The following is a 27087-nucleotide window of genomic DNA, read 5'->3' as shown; positions in this document are numbered from 1 at the left end:
GGGGTTGGTTATTCGCCTCCTCTCTTAGTAAGTGGGTGTGTCTCAATTTGTTGTAATACCTCACTTGTAAGGCTGGCATACGTGTAGGGGGGATGGGGAGGGTGGGATGGGGGGGCATGATATATGTAGCCAAGTACTAGGAGAACTTAACAGCAGGTTGACCTACTTCTTCTCATTTGCTGTTCCACGGATAGTAAAATGGGGCAGGTGAGGGAAGGTGGGTAATTTAATACAATTGGTTGCTGTATGTTGGATGTTCAGAGGGTTTGTTAATCACTTTAATTAACAGTACTGTGTCCTAATTTGAGAGGGGGGTTTATCAGCGGAAGTTGGGGAGGGGAGAAAATGAAACATTTTTTGATGATGGAATATCACTTTGTTTTTGTATGACATATATTATGTAACATATGTTGTGGAGTTTGTTGGCATATTCACATGCCATATCATCAATAAAAATTGTTGAAACTAAAGATGTATTTAGTCCAATAAAATAGTATCATCATCATATTTTCCATTTTTTGTTTTATTAGTATTTGTTCATTTATTGAGTGGAGGAGTAGCCTAGTGGCTAGTGCAGTGGACTTTGATCCTGGGGAACTGAGTTCAATTCCCACTGCAGCTCCTTGTGACTCTGGGCAAGTCACTTAACCCTCCATTGCCCCTGGTACAAAATAAGTACCCGAATATATGTAAACCCAGTGGCGTAGCAAGGGCGGGGCGGTGGGGCGGTCCGCCCCGGGTGTCATCGGGTGGGGGGGTGCTCCGCTCCCGCTGCTCCACCTTTAACATTTTTTTTTTTCGAAGCGCCGGAGAGTGGCAGGCAGCGCGCCTCGCGTCTGCCCTGCTAGTAAAGAAGATCTCGCTGACGTCGTCGTCCTTCCCTGAGTCCCGCCCGCCCTCGCGGTAATAGGAAGTTGCCTCAGAGGGGGGCGGGACTCAATGTGGGAAGGGCGACGACTTCAGCGAGATCTTCTTTACTAGCAGGGCAGACGCGAGGCGCGCTGCCTGCCACTCTCCGGCGCTTCGAAAAAAAATGTTAAAGGCAGGACAGGGTAGGAGCAGCAGGAGAACGGATCTCGGGGGGGGGGACTCAGAGGGGAGAAGGGGATTGGGGAGGGGTGGGGGCGCTCAGAGGGGTGCTTAAAGGGGATTAGGGAGGGTGGGAGAGCATCAAGGAGGGGAGAAGGGGATTGGGGAGGGGTGGGGGACCTCAGAGGGGTGCTTAAAGGGGATTAGGGAGGGTGGGGGAGCTCAGAGAGGGGAGAAGGGGATTGGGGAAGGGTGGGGGAGCTCAGAGGGGTGCTTAAAGGGGATTAGGGAGGGTGAGGAGCTCAGAGAGGGGAGAAGGGGATTGGGGAAGGGTGGGGGAGCTCAGAGAGGGGAGAAGGGGATTGGGGAAGGGTGGGGGAGCTCAGAGGGTTGCTTAAAGGGGATTAGGGAGGGTGAGGAGCTCAGAGAGGGGAGAAGGGGATTGGGGAAGGGTGGGGGAGCTCAGAGGGGTGCTTAAAGGGGATTAGGGAGGGTGGGGGAGCTCAGATGGGTGCTCAGAGAGGGGAGAAGGGGATTGGGGAGGGTGGGGGTGCTCAGAGGGGGTAGGGGAGTGCTCAGATGGGAGAAGGGGCCTGAAGCTGGAACTGGGGTCTGACATGGGGGCAGGAGGGAAAATGGGTCCATGCCTGGGGCAAGTGAGAGAATGGGTCTGGGGCTGAAAGGGGGGAATGCAAGGCATGTGGTGGATGAAGGGGACTGGAACTGGGGGCTGAAAAGAGGGGGCAGAGAGAGAGAGAGGGGACAGATCCTGGATGGAAGGGGGGCACGTGTGGGAGGACAGACCCTGGACGGATGGGAGAGGGAGGGCAGACGGATTGAAGGGGCAGAGAGAAAGGGCAGATGGTGGGTGGAAGGGGAGAGAGAAAGAGGGCAGACTGGGGCAAATGGTGGATGGAAGGGGCAGAGATAGAGGCCAGATGTTGATGGAATGGGGAGAGAGAGATGGCAGACTGGGGCAGATGGTGCATGGAAGGGGCAGAAGTGGATGGAAGGGAGAGAGGGCAGACAGTGGATGGAAGGGGCAGAGAGAGAGGGCAGACACTGGATGGCAGAGAGAGAGCGAAGACAGTGATAGATGCTGGATAGAAGGAAGACAGTGAAAAGATGAGGAAAGCAGAAACCAGAGACAACGAACTGTAAATATATATTTTTATTTTTTTGCTTTAGGATAAAGTAGTATTGTAGCTGTGTTAATAAATGTTTATAATAGAACATGTAAATAAGGTAATCTTTTTATTGGACTAATTTTAATACATTTTACTTTCGGAGAACAAAACCCCCTTCCTCAGGTCAGGATAGGACACTGTAACAGTACTATACTGAATTGACCTGAGGAAGGAGGTTTTGGCCTCTGAAAGCTAAATGTATTAGTCCAATAAAATGATATTATTTGTTTTATTTCTATTTGTTAATTTGTAAAGTGGTGATTGGTATTTGTTAGTTTTTTTCAAATTTACATCTGCTGTCTTTATATTTTGCACAGTACTAGAGGACATTTTCTATTTCTGTGGTGTTGCATTGTATGCAGAGTCTGGCATCTTGGGGGTTCAGTTTAATTTTTGTCTAAATAGAAAGTTTATGATTACTTATTCTATAGTGGATTAGGGTGTATCTATTTGTGAAAAAGACATGGCTTTCGGTTGGCATTGACTGTGCAGGATCGACGATCTGTACTAATCTGTCTGTTTTCGTTTTACAATAGGTGAATTGATGTTCTAGTGCTCACTGTAGTGTTTAAGATGCTTTCCTTTTCCTTGTGTGACTCGTACAAATTACTGCTTATGGTATGGTAGAATTGCTCTATAGGTCCTGAGTGTTTTGTATTCTCGGTATGCCTAGTACTGGATTTCGGGGGGGGGGGGGGGGGGTGTTAAAAAATGATCGGCCCCGGGTGTCAACTACCCTAGCTACGCCACTGTGTAAACCGCTTTGAATGTAGTAGCAAAAACCTCAGAACGGCGGTATATCAAGTCCCATTTCCCTTTCCCCTTTATAGTGTAGTGATTGGAATATGTCAATTTGCTATCTTTCCCAGCCATCTACTTAGCACTATCTCTCCTACTGTCATCCCTTCTATCTGTCGTATCCTCAATCTTTCACTTTCCACTGTAACTGTTCCTGATGCCTTCAAACATACCATAGTTACACCACTCCTCAAAAAACCTTCATTGGACCCAATCTGTCCTTCCAACTATCGCCCCGTCTCCCTCTCCCCTTTCCTATTCAAGATACTGGAATATACTGTTCACCACCATTGCCTTAACTTCCTTTCATCTCAAGCTATGCTTGATCCACTGGCTTTCACCCTCTTCATTCAGCTGAAACAGCCCTTGCTAAAGTTTCCAATCACCTGTTTCTGGCCAGATTCAAAGGTCTCTATTCTATCCTCATCTTTCTCAATCTATCTGCTGCTTTTGACACTGTTGATCACCACCTACTCCTTGATATTCTGTCCTCACTTGGATTTCAGGGCTCTGTTTTTTCCTGGTTTTCTTCTTATTTCTCCCATCGCACTTTTAGTGTATACTCTGGCGGATCCTCCTCCACTTCTATCCCATTATCAGTTGGTGTCCTCAGGGCTCTGTCTTGGGACCTCTTCTTTTTTCCATCTATACTTCTTCCCTTGGTGTTCTGATCTCATCCCATGGTTTTCAGTATCACCTTTATGCTGATGACTCCCAGATCTACCTCTCCACACCAGAAATATTAGCAGGAATCCAGGCCCAAGTATCAGCCTGCCTGTCTGACTTTGCTGCCTGGATGTCTCACCGCCATCTGAAACTAAACATGACCAAGACCCAGCTTCTTATCTTTTCCCCTAAATCCACTTCTCCTCTTTTGCCATTCTCTACCTCTGTGGATAACACTCTCCATAGGTGCCCCGTATAAGAGGCTTGGGGAGGCTAAGCCTCCCCAGCACAAATGCAACCTCTTTGGAGCGCACGTCGCTTGTAGATTGCCGGTTCCTGCCCGAAAGAAGCTGGAACTTCCCTTCCATGCTGCCCAGCCCTCAAACCCGCTGCCTCTACGATTCAGTGGCCATCCATCGTTGGCAAACAAACACTGTGTACTGTGCACAGCTCTTCCGGTCCTCCCACCCTCTATGATGCAACACAATTGCATCATAGAGGGTGGGAGGACCGGAAGAGCTGTCAGCGCTGCCATGCCGACGATGGATGGCCAGTGAATCGGAGAGGCAGGGGGTTTGGCGGCAGGGCAGCATGGAAGGGAAGTGCTTCCAGGCTCTGCGAGGATCGGTGCCGCTACTGCCTTCGGGTCCAGGTGATATCCGAGTTCCGATGGGCTCCGACGAGATATCCTGGCCGGAGCTCAGGCGCCTCTTCTCCGCCTGCGACGTGAATCATTCAGGGCTGGTGGAGTTCGAGGACTTTGCCTCCCTCTGCCGGGACCTGAACGTGAAGCCCACCCAAGTCCGACTACTCTTTGACAAGCTGGATGTGGACCAGGACGGGATCATCGACTTGAGGACTTCTCAGCCCGCTTCCAAGACCTGGACCTGGCCCACTTCTTCCCCAATGCTCACACGGCTTGGGATGAGTTCGAGGACCGGCTGGGAGAGGAGGTACAGCATCTGGTCAGGTAAGAAACGCCGAACTGAAGGATCTGAGTGACCAAGGCTGGACTGTGACTGAAGCACTGTCCAGGGACCAGCGTTAACCCCAAGGAGCAACCTCACAGGCACATGGGTGTTACTGAATCGCAAGCAGTGCATTCGTGCATAACCCTTACACCTTGTGGCAGGGCGAAGACATAGTGGGGTGAGGAGAAGGGGGAAGAGATAGGAACCCACCCCAGCTAAACTATTTATTTTATTTATTTATTAGGATTGATTTGCCGCCTTTATGAAGGAATTCACTGAAGGTGGTGGATGCAGGAAATGGGAGAAAACAGAGAGGATGATGGGGGAGGGAAGAGGCAGAGGCACAATGTTGGATATGGGAGGGGGTATTACTTGTTACTATTTTACGTTTACTTATTTTTTTCTGTGTTGTCAGATAATTATGAATGTAAGCCCCGTCCCCGGCATCGCCCCTGACCCCACCCTCTTTAGCCTCCCCAAACAGTTGCGCCACCGACCGCCTATGACACTCTCATCCTCCCTGTCTCATCAGCTTGTAATCTTGGGGTTATCTTTGACTCCTCTCTCTCTTTTTCTGCACATATCCAACAGACTGCTAAAACCTGTCATTTCTTTCTCTATATCACCAAAATTCGTCCTTTCCTTTCTGAGCACACTACCAAAACCCTTATACACACTCTTATAACCTCTTGCTTTGACTATTACAACTTGCATCTCACAGATCTCCCAGTAAGCTAGCTATCTCTCCTTCAATCTGTTCAAAATTCTGCTTCACGACTTATATTCTGCCAGTGTCTCTATGCTCATATTAGCCCTCTGCTCAAGTCACTTCAATGGCTTTCTCTCTGTTTCTGCATACAGTTCAAACTCCTTTTATTGACTTACAATTGCAATCACTGTGCAGCTCCTCAGTACCTCTACACTCTTATCTCTCCATACACTCCTCCCTGGGAACCAGTGGCGTACCAAGGGCAGGGGGCGGTGGGGGCGGTCCGCCCGGGTTACTTCCTGTTCCAGGGCAGAGGGAGCATGGAACGAACAAAGCCAACAGGCACGTGGCACCCCCCCAGCAGGTAAAAACACACCAGGGGGGATCGCGCTGCACCCAGAGGGGGTGTCCTTTTGCCGGGGGGGATCGCGGTGTCCCTTCGCCGGGGGGGGTCGCACTGCACCCAGAGGGGGGGTCCTTTTGCCAGGGGGGTGCATCGGTGACCCGCCCCGGGTGTCAGCCACCCTAGGAACGCCACTGCTGGGAACTCCGTTCATTGGGTAAATATCTCTTATCTGTACCCTTCTACTCTACTGCGAACTCCAGACTCTGTTTCTTTTATAGGAGTGGAGGAGTAGCCTAGTGGTTAGTGCAGCAGACTTTAATCCTGGGGAACTGGGTTCAATTCCCACTGCAGCTCCTTGTGACTAGGGGCAAGTCACTTAACCCTCCGTTGCCCCAGGTACAAAATAAGTACCTGTATATACGTAAACCGCTTTGAATGTAGTTGCAAAATACCACAGCAAGGCGGTATATCAAGTCCCATTTCCCTTTCCCTTTATCTTGCTGCACCATACGCCTGGAATAGACTTCCTGAGTCAGTACATCAATCTTCATCTCTGGCCATCTTCAAGTCTAGGCTAAAAGCCCACCTTTTTGATGCTGCTTTTAACTCCTAACCCTTATTCTCTTGTACAGTACCCATCTATATGTTACCATTCCCACCTTAGTAATTCCTTTATCCCTTATTTGTCCTGTTTGTCCTCATTAGATTTTAAGCTCTTTCGAGCAGGGACTGTCTCTCATTGTTCAAGTGTATAGCACTGTGTACGTCAGTAACCTCAGGATTTCTGTTATAGTGCTGCTGAACATCATTGTCCACATGGCCAATGGGAAGATGCTGGATGGGTGAGCTAGGGCTAACAGAACCAAGTATTAAAGTACCTTTGTATATTTTCAGACTACTGCAAATATTTTTCTGTTTAATATTCTGCATTGTTTTGCCATGAATTATTTTGATTTTTTTGTTACATAATTCCCTGAGGTGTATTACAGCGTGCATAATAGCGTCAGTAACAGAGGTACTTGGGTAGGGTTACCAATTTTTGGCCTTAAAAAAAGAGGGACACTTGCCCCGCCCCATTTCATGCCCTCTCCCTGCCCCTTTCACACCCTCTCCCCACCCCTTGTCACACCTCACCCCGTCCCTTGTCGCACCTCGCCCCCCCTGTCATATTTTCCCCTCCCCTTGGTCACCCCCTCACCTCACCTCCCCTCCCCCCGGCCCCATCACCACCTCTCCCCTTACTCACTATCTTCCCTGGTGGTCTAGTGACTTCTTCGGGGCAGGAAAGAGCCCCCTCTTTCTTGCCCGGCGTGCTGCTCTACATCCTGTATGCTGCCTGTGACGGTCTCGGCGAGATTCAAAATGGCCGCCGAGAATTGAAGCGGCCTCGCAAGACTTCAATTCTCGGTTGCCATTTTGAATCTCACCGAGACCGTCACAGGCAGCATACAGGATGTAGAGCAGCGCGCCGGGCAAGAAAGAGGGGGCTCTTTCCTGCCCTGAAGTCACCAGACCACCAGGGAAGATCGTGAGTAAGGGGAGGGGAGGTCCGCCGCCCGCACGCACGTCAGCGTCAGCCCGCCTCAAAAAGAGGACATGTCCGGGTAAATCCGGACGTATGGTAACCCTATACTTGGGGAGGCAGCTGGTAGACAGTGAAGGGGTCCTTCCCTGCTGTGTTCAAGAGTGCCCCTGCTGTCCCTTTATTTATTTAAAAGTTATGCTTGTACAGAGGGAGCAGTGCTATACATCCTCTGAGTAATATTCAGAGTAGTTATAAACATAGTTAAACTACATGCGAACAAGGAGGGAAAGCATGCAGAGCATGGCTTATGGAATTCTTTCCAGTGTCTGTCAGTGTTTACATATGTGTGTGTGTTATCTGTAAGAAGTGCTCACAATGTAATGTAACAGAAAACTTTTGCTCATGTCAATTTCAGTCCTTAGAGGGAACATTGCTCCAACTTGTTCTCGCCACCTTCCCCCCCCCCCCCCCCCCCCCCCCCCCCCCCCCCCCCCCCCCCCCCCGCAATGAGTTTAGTACCTTACCTCCCTCCTCCAGGTGGTGATACTCCAACTGGCACAGCACCAAAAGCATTGAGGCTGGCAGGCATAGGGCCTTGAGCATGAAATAGGAAGTTTGGAGGTGGAGGGGGCAGGCAGACCTTGAGCATTGAAGAGTTATGCTAGCCCTTGCTCTCAGTGAAATACAGGCCAATGGCTCGTAATAAGAGCTAGGCTTCTTAAAATCAGAATCATCTCTGATACAAAAGAGAGCTAGCCTGTAAAAATCAGAGATCACCTTTGACACAGTTACATTTCACTGTGGCAAGTGCTGAACTGGCAAGGGTGGGGGCAATCTACTCTATAAACAGTCCTGAGATTGGCACCTTCAAGACGTCATAAGCAAGAGTTGCTATGGTTACATAGAGATAGTGCTGGGTCAGCTGCACCCCGGGTGAGAACATCCAAAGGGGGGGCTAGAGGAAGGTTTGGGAACATATGAAGTCATTCTGATCTACTGATAAAGGCTAGGAGCCCTGTTGAGACAGCTGGGGTCCATTGAAATGAATAGGGCCAAAATTGTATATAAGCAGCAGTTTGAGGAGTATTAGTTCAGACGAGACGAGAAGAAGGAGACGAGAGGAGAAGAAGACCAGAGAAGGAAGACTCCAGAAGGCTAGAGAGAGAGGACGTACCATGATAAGCTGCTCCATTATGTGAATGCTTAACCTACCTGTATTACCATTGGTAAGATTGTAATAAACTATCTTATTATATCTACTACATACTGGGTTCCTTTCTAATTACAAGGGCCCATACTGCCTGACGGTGTAAGCCTGTCATGAGCAGATTCAAGATTGGGAAAGCTAGATATTTGGAGGGCATATGTAACTTTGCCCAGAGAGAGATGAGACGGGCCACTGCTTCCGCTGCTTGATTAGCAAAGGCAGATTCTGAGAAAATAAACAGCATGCACAGATGCTCCATGCCCGCTGGACTCTGCTTTTGGTGCTGTGCCAGTTGGAGTATTGCCGCCCCAGGGAAGGGAGATAAGGCACTAAACATGTTATGGGGGGCGGGGTGGTGGAGAGAAGTGCTGGAGACCATGGGAGGGGGGGGTTAGGGAAGGTGAGAAGTGATGGAGACTACAGAGGAGGGAAGGAAAGAAATGCTGGGCACCATGGTGGGGGGGGGGGGATCAAAGGTAGGGAAGAATGCTAGATGCTGTAGGAGGGGGTTGACTATGGAATGGTAGGTAAGGGAAGATGCAGGAGCTGGGGATGGAGCTTGCCTCCCCCCCCAAACAAAAGGTGTTCTGCTGCCCCTGAGAAACTGAAACTGAAATGCAATATATCAGAGAAGCACATTTACCAAAATTCACATATTCCAAATAATAAATTGTTATAAACAGCCCCCAGATAACCTGAGAACCTATACCAAAAAGGACTTACAAAATCAGATTGGTGAAGCAAGTCTTAATTAGTTTATTATTTAAAAAATACACTCTTGCAAGAATGGGTGTCTCTGAAAGCAAGCAGGCACACATTTCCTTAAGGTTTACAGATTATATACCCTTTCTTTCTTGGTTACATTTAAGTGTCTGCCCCTAAGTTTCTCATTGGATATTGATCACATTTATCCTCTCCACTGCATCATTGCTAATTATCATATGACAATCCCCTCTAAAATTTTCCATAGACCAAGCCTGATCCTCTGTCCATTGTTAGTTCTGCTCGGTTTGCATTTTCTTATCTTCAGACTTCCATGTGAGAGCTCTGCCTTAGAAGTCTCATACATGGAATGTTTCACCTCCCCCCAACTCTACCTCTCTTTTATTCCCTTTGTTTATAGTTTCACAGATTAAGGCCTGTCCTTGAAGCTTTCCTGTTTCTCTGTCTCTCAGCAGTTTGGGCTTCTTACACCTCCCATTTCTCTCTCTCTCCTGTCTCAGCTTCTTATCAATTTGCACACGTCTCTTTAGACTAACACAGAGTTCCTTTGTTAGTAATTCAGAGAGCTATAATGTGATGATCTCTGTTAGGGCCTACACAAATATAGTTAGAGCTTAAACTATATATTCTATCTTTGCAATTTTGTTAAGTGAAAAAGCAACATATTTACATATTTCTCACATAAATTCAGACTATTTGGTTTTGTTTTGTTTTTTTGTTTTTTTTTTTTTGGGGGGGGGGGGGGGCTTTTACCTCTGTTGTCTGAGCATTTTATTTTTCCATTTGCTTTGGTCCCAGTGTATCTGTTCTGCTTTTTACTTGCCAGGATTTCCTGTCCATTCCACATTTCATCCCTCTCCGTGTCCACCATCTATGTTCCCTCAGTCCTTAATGCATCCTGTCCAGCAGCTCCCCTCTGTGTCCCTGTTTCTGCCCTCCCCCATTGTTTAACATCTGCCATTTCAGTGTCCCAATTCATCCCTCTGCGTTCAGCATTGTCCCTCTGTATCCCTGTCCCTATGCTTCCTCCATGCCTAACAACTTTTCTCTATGACCCTGCCCTATCCCTTGTCCAGTTTATCCTGTCTCTCTTCCCCTTCTCCCACACCCCCTGACATGGGGCCAGCATCTCTCCTTCTCTCTCCCCTGCCTTCTCTTCCCTAGTTTGGCATATCTCCCTCTCTCTTCCCTGATTCCCTGGTCCTGTCTCTCTCTCTCTCCTCTCTCACCCACCGTCCCTGTACTCCTCCCCTCCCGGAGTCCAGCACCTCTCCCCCATTCTTCTTCCTTCCCATCCTGGTCCAGTATCTCCACCTCTTATTCTAACCCTCCCCCCCCCCCCCCCACTCTGGAATCTCTTGCTCTCTCTCTCTTTCTCCCCCCTCCCCTCCTGCAGATCTGGCATTTCTTTTTATATCCCCCCCCATGGGTCTGGTCTGGGTTCTCCCTCTCTCCCCTTCTGCATGACTGGTTCCCTCCCCACCACCATGTCTGCCATCTCTCTCTCCCCTCATGTCTGGCAGCCTTCCTTCTCCTGCTTACAGTCCTCCAAAAGCAACGAGTCACTGGCATCCAGATAGACACACTACTTCCTGCTGCCTGGGGCTTCTCTCTGCTGCTGGCCCGCCACAGGAAGCTGCATCAGAAGAGGTGGGACAGCAGCAGAGAGAAGCCCCAGGCAGCAGGAAATAGGGTGTCTTTTTGGATTCTGGTGACTCACTGCTTTTGAAGGCAAACTTTACCTTCTAACCCTTCGGCAATGTCACTCACAAATATATTGAACAGAATCGGCCCCAGCACTGATTCCAGAGGCACTCCACTACTCACCTTTCCCTCATCCGAGTGAATTTCATTAACCACCACCCTCTGGCCTCTGTCCGTCAACCAGTTCCTAGTCCAGTTCACCACGTCGGGTCCTATCTTCAGCCTATCAAGTTTATTCAAGAGCCTCCTGTGGGGAACTGTGTCAAAAGCTTTGCTGAAATCTAAGTAGATGGGATCAGAAAGATAACTTGATGTCTGTTTTTTGGTTTTAAAGCGCCATGGGATGATGACTGTTGCACATGGACCTTCTATTAATTCACACAAAAAAAAAACTGCAAGAGGGATTGAGAGCCAGTGTGGAGGTTTAAAAAAATAATACAAGCATATGTGTGAAATGCTTGCTTTTGGATGTAGCCATGGCATCCTCTCTTTCTATACTGGCAGAGGGAAGGGAGGAGTTTTAGGGGCTAAGAAAAGACACTTTGAGAATGGTTTGGCAAGGAGAGCCATGGAGTCTGAAGACTGCTGTCATGTCCTAGGGTGGAATGCTTTGATATACAGAGAATCAATTAGTCTCCATCTTGTCATGAATAATTCAGAATTTTTTTTAGGTGACACAGTCATTTTCTCCCTTTCTATCCTCTCATTCTGCTTCTGTTGTCTATTTTTTACCTTTGCTCAGTTCTATCACAGTAGTGAACTCTTCCCATGGGTCATGGACGCCTCGAAGAACCATTTGCTACCTGTCTTTGCCACAAAGCAAACGAGACACAGTGCCTTGCTGAGTGATTCTGCAAAGCTAATTTTAGAACATAAAGAAAGCTGTACCTTCTGTGCAGTAATTCAGAGTATCCAAAAGAAACACTGAATATTCATCCTGTTCCAACTACAAAGTCGACTGCAAAATGCATTCTTTATGAATCATTTGAAGTTGCTCCCTCACAGTTCTCCTGAACCCCTGGGAAGAAAGACTTGCATATGTCACAAGTGACCTCATGCAGTCTCTAAGGTGATTAGTGAATGCAGTGTGACTGCAAATGAGGTCATTTGTGATGGCGAATCTCTGTGCCAGCCAGGTTCCTTCGCCAAAATCAATCCATCAAGCTGAAAAAGCTTAGAGATCTTCAATCATAGCTGTGAATGGTGGGGAGGTGATTTCCAAAAGGATTGAAATGGGTAACTAAGTAGTTATCTAGTTAGATACTCCTTAAGTGAAAAATATTCCCCTCATAGTGGGCCAAAGTACACACAGGTTTCCTCAATGTGTGCAGTTTTAGCTAGATTAAAAAAGACATGTTCCCAAGGGCATGGGAAGGTTAAGGGAGGAGTGGCCTTGTGGTTAGGGTGGTGGACTTTGGTCCTGGGGAACTGAGTTCAATTCCCACTTCAGGCACAGGCAGCTCCTTGTGACTCTGGGCAAGTCACTTAACCCTCCATTGCCCCATGGAAGCCGCATTGAGCCTGCCATGAGTGGGAAAGCGCAGTGTACAAATGTAACAAAAATAAAATAGATACTATTGGAGATTCTACATGGAATGTTGCTACTATTGGAGATTCTACATGGAATGTTGCTATTCCACTAGCAACATTCCATGTAGAAGCCTGCGTGGCCACATTGATGATCTGCAAGGGCCGACTGCTAGTGGAATAGCAACATTCCATGTAGAATCTCCAATAGTAGCAACATTCCTTGTAGAATCTCCAATAGTATCTATTTTATTTTTGTAACATTTGTACCCTGCGCTTTCCCACTCATGGCAGGCTCAGTGCGGCTGGAGTGGAGTGGAGGAGTGGCCTAGTGGTTAGGGTGGTGGACTTTGGTCCTGAGGAACTGAATTCGATTCCCGGCACAGGCAGCTCCTTGTGACACTGGGCAAGTCACTTAACCCTCCATTGCCTGCCGCATTGAGCCTGCCATGAGTGGGAAAGCGCGGGGTACAAATGTAACAAAAACAAAAAAAAAATAAAAGAAACAACACACATCAAAATGAATTTTCAAATCTATGCACAATGTTTTACTTTTATTCTGCACCTGTAGAAATAGGAAATGGCAAAGTATGCAAGACAGCACTGTTGCGAGAGAGATTACACAGGCAGCTGCCAGTATTCTCCTTTAAAAATTAGCAAAAGGGTAGTCAGATAAAAAATTATTTGCATACTTGGCAACAATCCTCTATAGTGTTAGCACAAACTGCATAATGAGTGAATACATTTTAAATGTACAAGGTAGATTTTTTGCATAATTTATGTGCTCAACAGAGAATGTTTTCACATTCAGACTGATATATTTGCATACCGCATGTTCAGTTGGCAGAACACATTTTGTAAATGAGAAGAGCACTGGGTGATAGCTTGGTGCTTTTGCTGATTCCTTCTTATCCATTTGGCATGATGCAGGCTTACGCAAGGTCATGCTACGGGCCCATCGTCAGGCCTGGTGCTGGCAGGATGAGTGGAGTGATCTCACCATGGAGGATATCCGCCTGCTGGAAGAGGAGACAGCACGCATGTTGGCACAGAAAATGGCAAAGTGCTTGGAGGTAGTACAATCTGATGTGCCCACACCGAGTCCTGAAGGCAGGGAAGAGCCCGGAGACATGATGGTGAAGAATGGGGCCGAAGGAAAGGGAGGACTGGACACCATGGTGGATGACAACTTGACCAAGCAATGGTCAACATCATCCAGGTCTTCATATTCCTCTCAACATGGAGGTAAGAGGAATCACAAGAAAGCATGGCCATGTCTCTCCCAACAGGAGGTGCGGTAAGGAATGGTGTAGGAGCATGGGCTGTGGGGAAACTTACAAATCCTTCCATCCTAGGGCCAGCAACAGGAGTTGAGTTTGATCTGCTGTCATCTTCTACTCCAGCAGGGCCAGTGCTGTGAGATTTTGTAATATTTGACCTTGTGGTAACCGGAGATGCCATATTGTTATGTTTATTAAAATACTTCATACCCTGCCATTTCTGAATACAGGCCATAGGGGCTGACAAATGAAAACAATACAAGTTAAAATTTAAATATGAAAAGAATGCCAAAGGTAAATAGGAAAGGAAAAACCTGCCAACGGAGAAACAATCATACATGTTTAATGGAACTGGGACTGTGCTGTGTCACTTAGCCCCAAACAGAAATAGCATGAGAAATGAAAACGAGGGAAAACAGCAGTGAGAGGGAGGGAGTGAAAAGAGCTGCTGGGTGAGTGGAGAATATCTGCTGGAAGGAGATGGGCATAGGAGAACAAAATATGTTGACGATGGAGTAAAGAATGTCTCTGGAGGGAGGAAGTGAGAGAAGGGTGGAAGAGTGTCTAAGGGGATGGATGGATGGATGGATGGATGGATGGATGGATGGATGGATGGATGGATGGATGGATAAGAAGGGGGGCCACGCAGTGAAGCTCCTAAGTAGTAAATTTAAAACAAAATGGAGAAAATATTTCCTCACTGAACGTGTAATTAAACTCTGGAATTCATTGCCTGAGAATGTGGTAAAAGCAGTTAGTTTAGCAGGGCTTAAAAAAGGTTTGGATAATTTCCTAAAAGAATAGTCCATAAGCCATTAAGATGGATTTGGGAAAATCCACTGCTTATTTCTAGGATAAGCAGCATGAAATCTGTCTTACTGTTTTGGAATCTTCCCAGGTATTGTGACCTGGATTAGCCACTGTTGGAAACATGATACTAGGTAAAGCTTATGCTCCTATGATGTGGTGATAAGGTAGAGATGAGGGGGGGGATGTGGCTGTGAAGGTGGAGAAAGTGTGCTTGGAGGAAGGAGAGAGAAAGTGAGTTAAAATTGGGGGATTATATCTCGTGGTAAGACTGCAAAATCTCGCAGCACTTATCGCAAGATTGCTCTACAGGAGTAATAGATGACATCAGATTAAATGTGTCTCCTGCTGCCTGCTTGGAGAGTATCAAAAACATGCTGAGAAAAAAGAGCAGAAGGTGGAAGAAACTATCACAGTGCATCATTGGATCAGACAGAGATTTTTGTTAACCTAGTCCCAGTTCAATGTCTGGGATTAGGATGGCACATGCCACCCCATAGTGACACCTATATAGTGTTGCTGCCAGAGGATGGATGAAGCTGATCCTATGCTGCAGTTTTGGGGGAAAACTCTGACCCCCTTCCTTCCATCTCAATCCTGCAATCTTCCACCAGGTTGGAAGAGCAAGGGTCCCAGTTTGCTCTCTAAAAATGTGGCAATTTTTTGTGTTACAGTGAAGACAGCATTATTTTATGTGGGTTCTATTGGGTGGAATGAATTACCTTTGAGGCTTTGTTTGTTGCAGAAACTTGATATTTTTAAGAATCAGTTGAAGGCATTTTTATTTGCATAGGCACAGGGGCAGACTGACAGTGATATGGGCCCCCGGGCAATAAGGATAATTGGGCCCCCCCCCCAATCCCACCTGCCCCACTCAGATCACTGGTTCTGCATCTGCTCTGCTTGTTACTGTGTGCTTATTCTATGAATGTGCATGCCCAAATGGTCAGTCCACCCCGATACAAAGACATTTGCTATGCATATTTCCCAAAGCTAATGTATTCCAATTAATGAAAAAAACCAAAAATAATTTTCTACTTTTGTTATCTGGACAGTTTACTCTTCCTGGTTTCTCTTTTCTGCTTTCCTGTGTGTTTTCTGATAATTTTCTTTTCAATGGCTGCTGTCTATTTGTCTTTTCTCCTCTCTCCGGTCTTGTCCTGTCTTGTTCCCTTCCCTCACTACACCTGTCTCTGACATATTGTTCTTTCCTTTAGTTCTTTCCTCCCTCTCTGTCCACTCAAATTTCACCCTCTCTCACCCTTCTTCTTTTTATTTTTCACCTACCTACCAACTTTCCATCACCTTCTGTCTCCTCCCATTTCCCATCTCAATCCTTCCCCGCCTTCTATTCCCTTTCCATCTTTCATCTGCTCCCCATTACCAATTTCTACCCTCTGTATTTACTATCCTCCTCTCATTCATCTACTTGCCACTTCTACCCTATTAGCCACTCCCACATGATTCCACCAGTCCCAATATCTCCCTCATTTTCCCTCCCTCCACCCGTGTATGACAAGAGTAATATATCAAAACATATTAAACTTGAACTTAAACTTGTAGCTCAGCACCTGCTTCCTCTTTCTCTCCTTCCCACCCTCTTAGCCTGACATCTCCCTGTCCCTTCCACTTCACCCCAGCATCTTCCTGTCCCTTCTCTCTTCTCTCCTGCTCCCTTTCCCCATGGTCTAGCATTTCTCCATCTCTTTCCTTCCCTCCCAGTATTCAGCATCTCTTGTTCACTCTCTTCTGCACCTGGATCCAAAATCACTCTTTCTCCACTCATGCAGGTCCTCCTCCTCCTCTTGTGTAGGATCTACCCTCTACACCACCACTCCCATGTCCAGCATTTCTCCCAATGTTCATTCTCCTTCACTTCCTTCTGCCGCTGGATCCAACATCTTTCTCTTTTTCCTCTTCCTTCCACATATGCATCTCCTCCCCTCTGCCCCCACCCCCACCATGTCCATCAACTTTCCTTCTTTCTTCCCTACTCCCTCTCTCCCATTGCTCTTTATCTCTCTCTATCCTTCTCTTCTTGCACCCCAGGTCCAACATTTCTCCCTCCCTCCCTCCCATTATTCACCAGTTTCTCTCTCTCTCTCTCACCCTCCCTTCCACCCCCCAAGGTCCAGAATTGCTCCCCCGTCCCCCTCCATTACTCCTTCCCTTCCTCCCATTGTCCACCAGTTCTCTCTCTCTCTTCCCATTCTCTATCTGGCATCTCCCTCCCTTTTCCCGGCCTACCTTAACACGCTTCTCCCTTTGGTCGCCAATAGTGATTCCAACGCGCGGTTTGCTACTGACTCCAATGCCTTCCCTCTGCCGCATCAGAGGAGGGCGTGACACGGCAGAGGGAAGACTTTCGGGTCATCCGGAGGCAGCATGTGAGAATTGGTACTGCTGCCGGTGACCCTAGCAAGGCCTGTTAATCATCTCCTTGCTGTTAATAGACATGGGAAGAAGAGAGAAGAGATGCCGGACCGCAGGATGGGCAGGGGGGAAAGAAAGCAATTACAAGGTGTGCTGCTGCTGGGTGGGCCTGAGCCCAAAGTGGGTGGGTCCAGGCCCACCCATGGCTATGCCTCTTGCCTTAATTCTCCTTGCGTGCAAGTGCTCTGCATGTCTCTGGGCAGTCCTGCCTCCCTCTGACGCACACTTGGGGGCAGGACCAGCCGAGCCATGCAGAGTGCCTGTGTGGCAGGGTCTGCAACTGTTTTTATTTTTTCTTTCTGGGGATGACTCAGGTGGGATGCTGGCAGATACCGGGAGCAGGGGGAGAGATGCTGGATCACGTGGGGGGGAGGCACTGGGCCCTCAGGCACTGCCTGGTTGCCCGAATGATCAGTCTGCCCCTGCACAAGCATATTTTGGGATTTAATTAAGTAGGTACTTTTTTTTATTAAGATTTAGTGAAGGGAAATCTTGCCTTACCAATCTACTACATTTCTTTGAAGGGGTGAACAAACATGTGGATAAAGGTGAGCCAGTTGATAATTGTGTATCTGGATTTTCAGAAGGTGTTTGACAAAGTACCTCATGAACGACTCCAAAGGAAATTGGAGAGTCATGGGATAGGAGGTAGTGTTCTATTGTGGATTAAAAACTGGTTAAAAGATAGAAAACAAAGAGTAGGGTTAAATGGTCAGTATTCTCAATGGAGAAGGGTAGTTAGTGGGGTTCCCCAGGGGTCTGTGCTGGGACCGCTGTATTTTAACATATTTATAAATGACCTAGAGATGGGAGTAACTAGTGAGGTAATTAAATTTGCTGATGACACAAAGTTATTCAAAGTCGTTAAATCGCGGGAAGATTGTGAAAAATTACAAGAGGACCTCACGAGACTGGGAGACTGGGCGTCTAAATGGCAGATGACGTTTAATTTGAGCAAGTACAAAGTGATGCATGTGGGAAAGAGGAACCCGAATTATAGCTACGTTATGCAAGGTTCCACGGTGGGAGTCACAGACCAAGAAAGGGATCTAGGTGTCGTTGTTGATGATACGCTGAAACCTTCTGCTCAGTGTGCTGCAGCTAAGGAAGCAAATAGAATGCTAGGTATTATTAGGAAAGGAATTGAAAACAAAAATGAAGTTGTTATAATGCCTTTGTATCGCTCCATGGTGCGACTGCACCTCAAATATTGTGTTCAATTCTGGTTGCCGCATCTCAAAAACGATATAGTAGAATTAGAAGAGGTGCAGAGAAGGGCGACAAAAATGATAAAGGGGATGGGACAACTTCCCTATGAGGAAAAGCTAAAGCGGCTAGGGCTCTTCAGCTTGGAGAAAAGGCGGCTGAGAGGAGATATGATAGAGGTCTATAAAATAATGAGTGGAGTTAAATGGGTAGACGTGAAGCGTCTGTTTACGCTTTCCAAAAATACTAGGACTAGGGGGCATGCAATGAAGCTACAATGCAGTAAATTTAAAACGAATCGGAGAAAATGTTTCTTCACTCAACGTGTAATTAAATTCTGGAATTCATTGCCAGAGAATGTGGTAAAGGCGGTTAGCTTAGCGTAGTTTAAAAAAGGTTTGGACAGCTTCCTAAAGGAAAAGTCCATAGACCATTATTAAATGGACTTGGGGAAAATCCACTGTTTCTGGGATAAGCAGTATAAAATGTTTTGTACTTTTTGGGGATCTTGCCAGGTATTTGTGACCTGGATTGACCACTGTTGGAAACATGATGCTGGGCTTGATGGACCTTTGGTCTTTCCCAGTATGGCAATACTTATGTACTTATGAAGAAACAATGTTTATATTTTATATGCTGATTTTTGTGTTTGTATGTAATTTGTTTAAATTATTGTGTTTGTTTATTTTGTAACCCGCCTAGTTAGTAGGTGGGCTATAAATGTTTTAAATAAATAAATGTAAGAGCAAGGGCTGTGGGGTTGGTATTGGGAGCAGTGGCTATTGGAGGCATGGTGTGGATTTGATTTTGCAGTGCTGATAGTAGAGAAATGTGATTTTTGTAGGAGCAGTGGGGGTGGGGGATGGTGTACGAGTGCTGACTATGGGGCAGGGGATTGTTATAGAAACAAAGCTCTGGAGGAGAAGAGGATAGAGTAGGAGAATAGCAAGTGGGGAACTATATAGGATTGAATGCTATGAAGGGGAGTGGGTAAAGGAATGCTGGCTGTAAGGGGGATGGTGTATGAGTGGGTTGCGGACCTGGGGAACTAAGTTCGATTCCCACTGCTGTCTTAACGGTTGGCAGGTTCAATTCCCTCTGCAGCTCCATGTGACCTTGGGCAAGTCACTTAGCTCTCCATTGCCCCAGGTACAATATACTACTTAGACTGTGAGCCCATTAGAGACAGTGCAAGTGGGATAAGCAGTATAAAATGTTTTGTACTTTTTTGGGATCTTGTCAGGTACTTGTGACCTGGATTGGCCACTGTTGGAAACAAGATGCTGGGCTTGATGGACCTTTGGTCTTTCCCAGTATGGCAATACTTATGTACTTATGTACCTGTACAATTGCATGTAAACCACCTCGACTCGTGCTTGAAAGAGGTGGTTTATCAAATTAATAAACAATAAAGGACATAACCGGGCTGTTTTCAGGGAAATTAACATTATGGGCATTGACTGGTGTATTTTTTTTTCCTTTTGTATTTTGCAGGTGGTGTATCTCCTCAGAGTTTATCTGAATGGAGAATGCAAAATATTGCCCGGGACTCAGAGAACAGCTCAGATGAGGAATTCTTTGATGCACATGGTATGTGCTTTTTACCATGTACCAACTAAGAGAAAAATTGTTATCTCCCTGACACTGCTGTCATGACTGAGGGCTTACTTCAGATTCAGATAACTTTATAACAATTGTGTATGTTTTGCCAAAGCAGTAGAACATAAAGAGGTTCATCCCGAGAAGGGTTTGTCCAGCTAACTTTTGGAATTTAACCAGAGAACACTCCAGATTTGTTTATTGTTTATCTAGGACTTGCTGTACTAACTTTAGTTTCTCAACAACAAGTGGACACAATGGATTCATACAATTATGATCAACAGGAGAAAAAGACCTCAGACGTCGCCAATAATTATCCTCCTGTCTGGTTGTTAACAAGACAAAGTAGTGATCTTATAGCGACTGCTGCAATCATTGGTCAAAAAACACCTTCATGCCCAATATTTTTAATTTTTAAAGCAAATTTTCAAAATAGATATCTTAATCAACACTTTTACTATAATCTTCAATACTTGCAGGCTATTATCAAATATTCATCCATAGTTGCAAAGTCCATATCATATACTCTTTTGTAAATATAGTGGAGCAGCTATGAGAGAAACACATTTGAAATGTCCGGATCACGACAGGCTCTCGTTTCACCATAGCAAAGTGAATTACAGCCTAAAACACAAATTAGAAAGGAACGCCATCTTTAACTAGGATAAAAAAAAAAAAAACAGATAGAAAGGAAAGATAATAGCATAACAATTACAAACAGTAGTAAACCAGGAAGGCAGTCTAAATCCAACAAGTTTAGTCAAGACTCTCTAATCTAAAGAAGCTTCACTGGCTCCCCATCAAAGAAAGAATTAATTTTAAATTCCACACTATGATTTACAAGATATTGCACGAAGAAGCCCCCACCTACATGAATGACCTCATAGACCTCCCAATCAGAAACAAGTTTGATGTCTTCCCGCACTTACCTTAATTTGCACCTTCCCAACTGTAAAGGTATTAAGTACAAATCCGTCTATGCATCCAACTTTTCCTTTCTGGGTAGCCAGCTCTGGAATGTGCTACCAAGATCCATCCGAACTATCAATGGCCTTTTGCCCTTCAGAAAAGCACTGAAGAACCATCTCTTCAAGAAAGTCTACCCCAATGATTCAACATAACTAAAACCTGCCCACTTGATTCTTACCGATGGCTGTTCACACACTAACCATGTTTCCCATTATCCTTATTACTATCCCACGTCTTTTTCCTCTTCATCTTCCTTACGCCCACCCTTAACGCTTAACTCATACGACATTGCTATTCTTCATATTGTTACGATGTAAGCCGCATTGAGACTGCCATGTGTGGGAAAGCGCGGGGTACAAATGTAATAAATAAATATCCAATGAGAAGAAACAAGTGAAAAGATGAGCCTTAAGACCTGCCTTAGGGGCCCTTTTACTAAGCCGTGTAAGCGTCTACATGTGCCCAACATGCACCAAAATGGAGTTATCGCAGAGCTCTACAGTGTGGCTCTTGTGGTAATTTCATTTTTGGCGCGCAACTGAGAAATAATTGTTATTTTCTATCGCGTGTATTGGACGCACGCCAGTTTGCATTTGGCATAGGTCATTATCGCCCAGTTACCGCATGAGACGTTACCACTAGGTCAATGGCTGGCGGTAAGGTCTCAGACTCAAAATGGGCACGCGGCAATTTTGATTTTGCCGCACGTCCATTTTCGGCAAAAATAAAAAAGGCCATTTTTACAGGTGCACTGAAAAATGATTCTGCGTGCGCCCAAAACCCATGCCTACACTACTGCAGGCCATTTTTCAGTGCACCTTAGTAAACGGACCCCTTAAACTTTGTATAAGAAGGTTCCACTTGTAATGCAAACAGTAAGGAATTTCCATAACTTGGGGGCCAAGAAAAAAATGCAGACTGCTAAGTTGAGTCCAAATGAGCAAGGGACAATGAGGGAAGAGTCAGCAGTTCAGTGGAAGAACATAGATAAGGAGAAGGACAGTAGGAAATGTTGAGGGAGGCCAAGTAGAGTGGGGAACCAGTACGGAATGCTTTTTGTACAAGGGTAAGAATCTTAAAACGAAATGGACAAGAAGCCAATGATATTGATAAAGAAGAGGTGAAATTTGATCTTATTTGTAGTATTTTGGACACACTGGTCAGCCAGGGTTTTCAGGATATCCCCATTGAATTCAATGGGGAAATCCCAAAAAGCCCGACTGGCTGGAAGTGTCCTGAGGACTGGGTTGAAAACGTCTGGCTTAAGAGTTGTCAAAGGAAGGCTGGTGAACACATTACAGTAATCCAAACAGTATGTAACAGTGGTATGTTTGTTAATCAGGAGTGTGTAAATAATTGCGAACAGATCTAAATTGGTGAAGAGCACAGAAGTAACATTTTACAACAGAAGAAATGTGCAGCTCAAGCGAGAGTTAATGATCTAAAGTGATTCTAAGATATCTGAATGAACTCACAAGTTGAATGGTAGACCCAAGTAACATTGAAGAAAGAGAAACCAGTTAACCAAGAGGCGATGGTCTTAGAGGGGTTAAGTATCCGCTAATTTTACAAAGCCAGTTGGAAATTTGAGACAGTTTTCAATCTGAGATAAGTCCGAATGGAAAGAATTTTTGTAATGTAACAATACAGTGTCACCAGCAAAACAATATGCACTTTTTTCACAGTCTTGAATTACTGTAGCTAGAGGGCTAGGATAGGTGTTAAATAATAGTGGTGAAAGCACAGTCTTGTGGTGTAGTGTTTTGCTGGATTACTGATTATACTGGATTCAGAATTAAATGTAAAATTCGAAGGCTGGAGCCAACCAGTTGAACTCAGAATGAGAAAATACATCTAGCACCCTTCCTTCCCTTAATGACCATGGCCTGTTTGAACAAAAGATGAAAGAGTTCACTCAGAAAAAAATGACATGGGTTGCCTGTCTCCAGGCACTATCACCTCCTTTTTCCAGCTGGCCATTCCTATCTTTATGTACCCAAGCATCCTTTTGTTTTTTTTCTGTCACCTTTCCTACCTGTTTGGCCATTCCCAGACACAATCTCTCCAAGGTCTTGCTCTTCTTTTATGCAATGAATTATTTCTCTCCCTATACTGTACTGTTCGCTTGGGTTTATGCAGCTCAAATGCATGACCCTGCATTTTTTTAGCATTAAAACTTAGCTGCCAAATTCTAGACTACTTTTCAAGTTTTGCTACATCCCTACTCATCCACCCCTTCCAGGGAATCTATCCTATTGCAAATTCTAATATTATCTGCAGAGAGCCCTTCTGACAGCCCAGCCCTTTTGCAATACCTCTTACAAAATTGTTAAAAAGAGCCAAATTAAAGACCGATCCCTTTGGCACATCAGTGGTAACAACTTTATCCTCAAAGTGAACTCCATTTATCACTATCCTTTGTCACCTCCCAGCCAACCTGTTTCTAACCCAGAAGTTATTTTAGGGGTTTATTCATTGTATATAGGGATCTTGTATTGTCTTTATAGCCAGTTTAAAAGTCCTAAGCACATAAGTATTGCCATACTCGGACAGACCAAAGGTCCATCAAGCCCAGCATCCTGTTTCCAACAGTGGCCAATCCAGGTCACAAATACCTGGCAAGATACCAAAAAAGCTCAATACATTTTTTGCTGCTTATCCCAGAAATAAGCAGTGGATTTTCTCCATTTTAATAATGGTCTATGGACTTTTCCTTTAGGAAGCTGTCCAAACCTCTTTTAAACCCTGCTAAGCTAACTGCCTTTACCACATTCTCTGGCAACAAATTCCAGAGTTTAGTTAAACGTTGAGTGAAGAAAATTTTTCTCTGATTCATTTTAAATATACTACTTTGTAGCTTCATTGCATGCCCCCTAATCCTAGTATTTTTGGAAAGAATAAGTAAGCAATTCATGTCTACCTGTTCCACGCCACTCATTATTTTATATTCCTCTATCATATCTCCCCTCAGCCGTCTTTTCTCCCAGCTGAAGAGACCTAGCCACTTCAGCCTTTCCTCATAGGGAAGTTGTCCCATCCCCTTTATTATTTGTATCGTCCTTTTCTGTACCTTTTCTAATTCCACTATATCCTAGATGCATTTAATCTCATTCCAAGGTATGTATATTCTAAAATGTGTTCAACTGCTTGTACATTTACAAAGACTTTGAAGGGGTTGGAGATTTCTTTTACAGAGTGTTTTGGAAAATTATATTTGTCTTTTCCAGGTTTACTTGTAGGGCCCAGGATTTGCAGTAGATTTCTAACAGGTTTAGGGTCTCTTGTAGACCTTTTGAGGTAGGGGATAGAAAGACCAGATCATCTGCATATAACAGGCATTTGATTTCTAAGTCCTTTAGTTGTAGTCTTGTGGCTGATGATCTCTCCAGTATTGTGGGAAGGTCATTGATGCAGATATTTAAGATGGAGGGGCTCAGGCTACATCCTTATCTTACTCCTAATCATAGGCGGGCGGTGGCCCAACTGTTTGGGGAGGCTAAAGGGGGTGGGGTTGGGGGTGGAGCTTAAATCCATAATTGTCTGATAACACACAGAAAAAATAAATAAAAATAAGTCACAATTAATACCTTTTATTAAATTTAGATATTAGATATGTATCATGTGTCAAAGAATAAAGTGGTTGCTCAAAGCATATTGTAAATGAACCTCCCCTCCGCCTGAGGGTCCTTGGGATCTCCCCTTCACCCTTGCTACTCAACCTCCTGGTTCACTGCAGTCCACAGGGCAGGGCTCAAAGAAATCAACTTCAAAGCAAAACTAACAAGTTCTTTATTTTGCTTGGGATCCAACAGTTCAAAAAGACAAAATACTTGAAGCAAAAAAAAAAAAAACCTCCCAATTCACCCTGTTGCTCCTCTCAGGGGTACAAACACAGCAAGAAAAAAAACAACTTTTAACTCCCAGGCTTCCAGCACCCAGCTGGGTTCCTTTCAGACAGTTTTATAGCCCTGGGTCTTTATTCTCCCCCCCTCTCCCTTTCTCTCCCTTGGGATGGGGCAAAACACTGCAAGCAGTTCCAACAAAAAAAAACAAACACAGTTCTTGAGGCTTCAGCACACAGCTCAAAACCCCTTCAGCTTCTTTTAGGCTTTTTAGTCACAGTTCACACTCCACCTTCCTCCTGCTGGGGCTCAGCCCACTCCGAGAAAATCTCTTATCCCTCTTCAACCAGAACTCTTTAAACTCACAGTTCAATCACAGCCTAAGCTCTGGAAAATGAAAAGGCCCCACCCATCTGGGTCACTCTCTCTAAGCACTGACCCATCCTCCCACATGACCTTTCCTCTTTCCTCTCTTAGCCCAGCTACCATACCATGAGGTTACCTGCTCTCTAAGGAGTGAGCCCAGGCTGAGAGGTCCATAGGCTCTTCCTTGCCTCCCTCTCTTTCTCTCTGCCCAGCTTCTTGATACTCCATGGGCTCCCCATCCCACCCACTTTGCAGCTGTTCCTCTTTCCCTTGATTACCCTGCAGTGGCACCACCCTTTCCTTGTTAGAGTTCTCCCCCTGTTCCTGCTGGGGAAGGTAATCTCTGAACCAGGCTTTGCCCTGAGGTTGCTGGGAAATGTAGTCTCTTCCTCTCCTCCATTTTACAGGGGTCACGAACCTTTCTCTGCTCTCTCTCGGGGGATGCTGGGTAATGTAGTCCTTTTCCCTCCACCCTTTTCTAGGGGGCATTACTACTTCTTTCGCTCTCTGGGGATGGAATGGAGGCAAGGCTCTGTTCTGCCTACGTCTGCTCGTGAGCCGCCTCCCTTCTTCCTCTTCCACTTCCATCTTATCTACCCCCAGGTCCTCTCCTTCACAATATACTAACCACAATCACTCAACTGCAAAACACTATGCACAACTTTATGCAAAAACACACTCAGAACCTTACTGTACCATAAATATTACACTGGGCAGAACCTAATACACCAGTATACCACCCATACGGAAAATGCAGACCGTCAACAATATGAAACAAGGGATCATAATATCATGATACGTGTAGAGCCACAAAACACCCTAATTCATGTTTAATGTGGGATAAAATGCCATAAATAAGTAAATAAATATAAACTTTTAATGTTGAGCACCTAATTCTCAAAGTGGACATATTCCAAACACTATAATGAAAACAAAATGATCTTTTCTACCTTTGTTGTCTGGTGACTTTGTTTTTCTGATCATGCTGGCCCAGTATCCGTTTCTGCTGCTATCTGTCCTCTTAACTCCGTTTCCAGGGCTTCCTTTCCATTTATTTCTTTACTTTCCGCCTTTCTTCTTCATTTCTTGCCCTACATCCGTAAGTAAAAGCTGGGTCCTCCATAGACTTGACTGTCCAGTGGACCCAGCTTCTGCCTATTTTCTTCCTCCATGTGCAGTTTTTCTATCTTCCTTTTCCCTCATCTCATCTCCTTCCTCACTCTTCCCTCCCCTCCATCCATGTCTAGCAACCCTCCTCTCTCCTGCCCTCCCCTCCATCCTCCCATGTTCAGCAACCCTCCTCTCCCCTCCATCCACCCATGTTCAGCAACCCTCCTCTCCCCTGCCCTCCCCTCCGTCCTCCCATGTCCAGCAACCCTCCTCGCCCCTCCATCCACCCATGTCCAGCAACCCTCCTCTCCCCTCCATCCACCCACGTCCAGCAACTCTCCTCTCCCCTGCACTCCCCTCCATCCTCCCATGTCCAGCAACCCTCCTCTCCAACCTGCCCTCCCCTCCCCTCCATCCAGCAGCCCATGTCAACCATCTCCCTTCAGCCAGCTATTTCCTGCCTTCTTCAAGCCCCCCCCCCCGATCCCCCGCTCCCCCCATCATCAATCATTTCACGTCTGCCCTCAGCTGATAGCCCTCGTTCCCTTCCTGCCCTTGCCCTACCTTAAAATATTGTAATTTTTCTCGAGCGGGCGGTGCCAGCATTGCAAGCAGCAGCAGGCTCCAGCCTTCCCTCTCATGGTTCTGCCCTCACGGAAACAGGAAATACGTCAGAAGAGGGCGGAGCCATGCGAGGGAAGGCTGGAGCCTGCTGCTGCTTGCAATGCCGGCATTGCCCACTCGAGGAAAATTACAATATTTAAAGGTAGGGCGAGGGCAGGAAGGGAACGAGGGCTATCGGGCAGCTAAGGGCAGAGACAGGAGATGATTGGCGACTGGGGAGCGGGAAGTCTGCAGCTCGCGGGGTGGGGGCAGCGGTTGGGCAGCCTCTTATACTGGGCGCCTATGCTCCTAATTCTTCTCTAAAGCTCTCTGTCTGCATGTTGGTTGTTTTTAGCTTATAGCATTGATTTTAATTATTTCTTCCTTAGCGTCCTGCTAGACCAGTTAATAACTTGTGGGTTGTGTTCATTGACCAGCAGATGATTCTCCCCATAAGGGTAGCATACAGGCTTAGAACAC

At 45.9% G+C, this 27087-nt stretch overlaps 1 protein-coding gene across 2 annotated transcripts in view; it reads left to right on the top strand.

Moving 5' to 3' along the window:
- Window positions 1-27087, top strand: part of PITPNM1 (phosphatidylinositol transfer protein membrane associated 1) — a 121857-nt gene that overhangs the window by 35885 nt on the left and 58885 nt on the right. For both annotated transcript variants that reach the window (XM_030185981.1, XM_030185971.1), the window contains exons 6-7: window positions 13323-13637; window positions 19613-19708. In XM_030185981.1, coding sequence (XP_030041841.1) covers window positions 13323-13637; window positions 19613-19708 — 411 coding nt within the window. The remainder of the gene's footprint in view (window positions 1-13322; window positions 13638-19612; window positions 19709-27087) is intronic.

The sequence above is a fragment of the Microcaecilia unicolor genome, chromosome 1 (genome assembly GCF_901765095.1).
Source record: "Microcaecilia unicolor chromosome 1, aMicUni1.1, whole genome shotgun sequence".
Taxonomy (NCBI): Eukaryota; Metazoa; Chordata; class Amphibia; order Gymnophiona; family Siphonopidae; genus Microcaecilia; species Microcaecilia unicolor.
The sequence above is the reverse complement of the archived record's forward strand: the minus strand, read 5'-3'. Positions and strand labels throughout refer to the sequence as shown.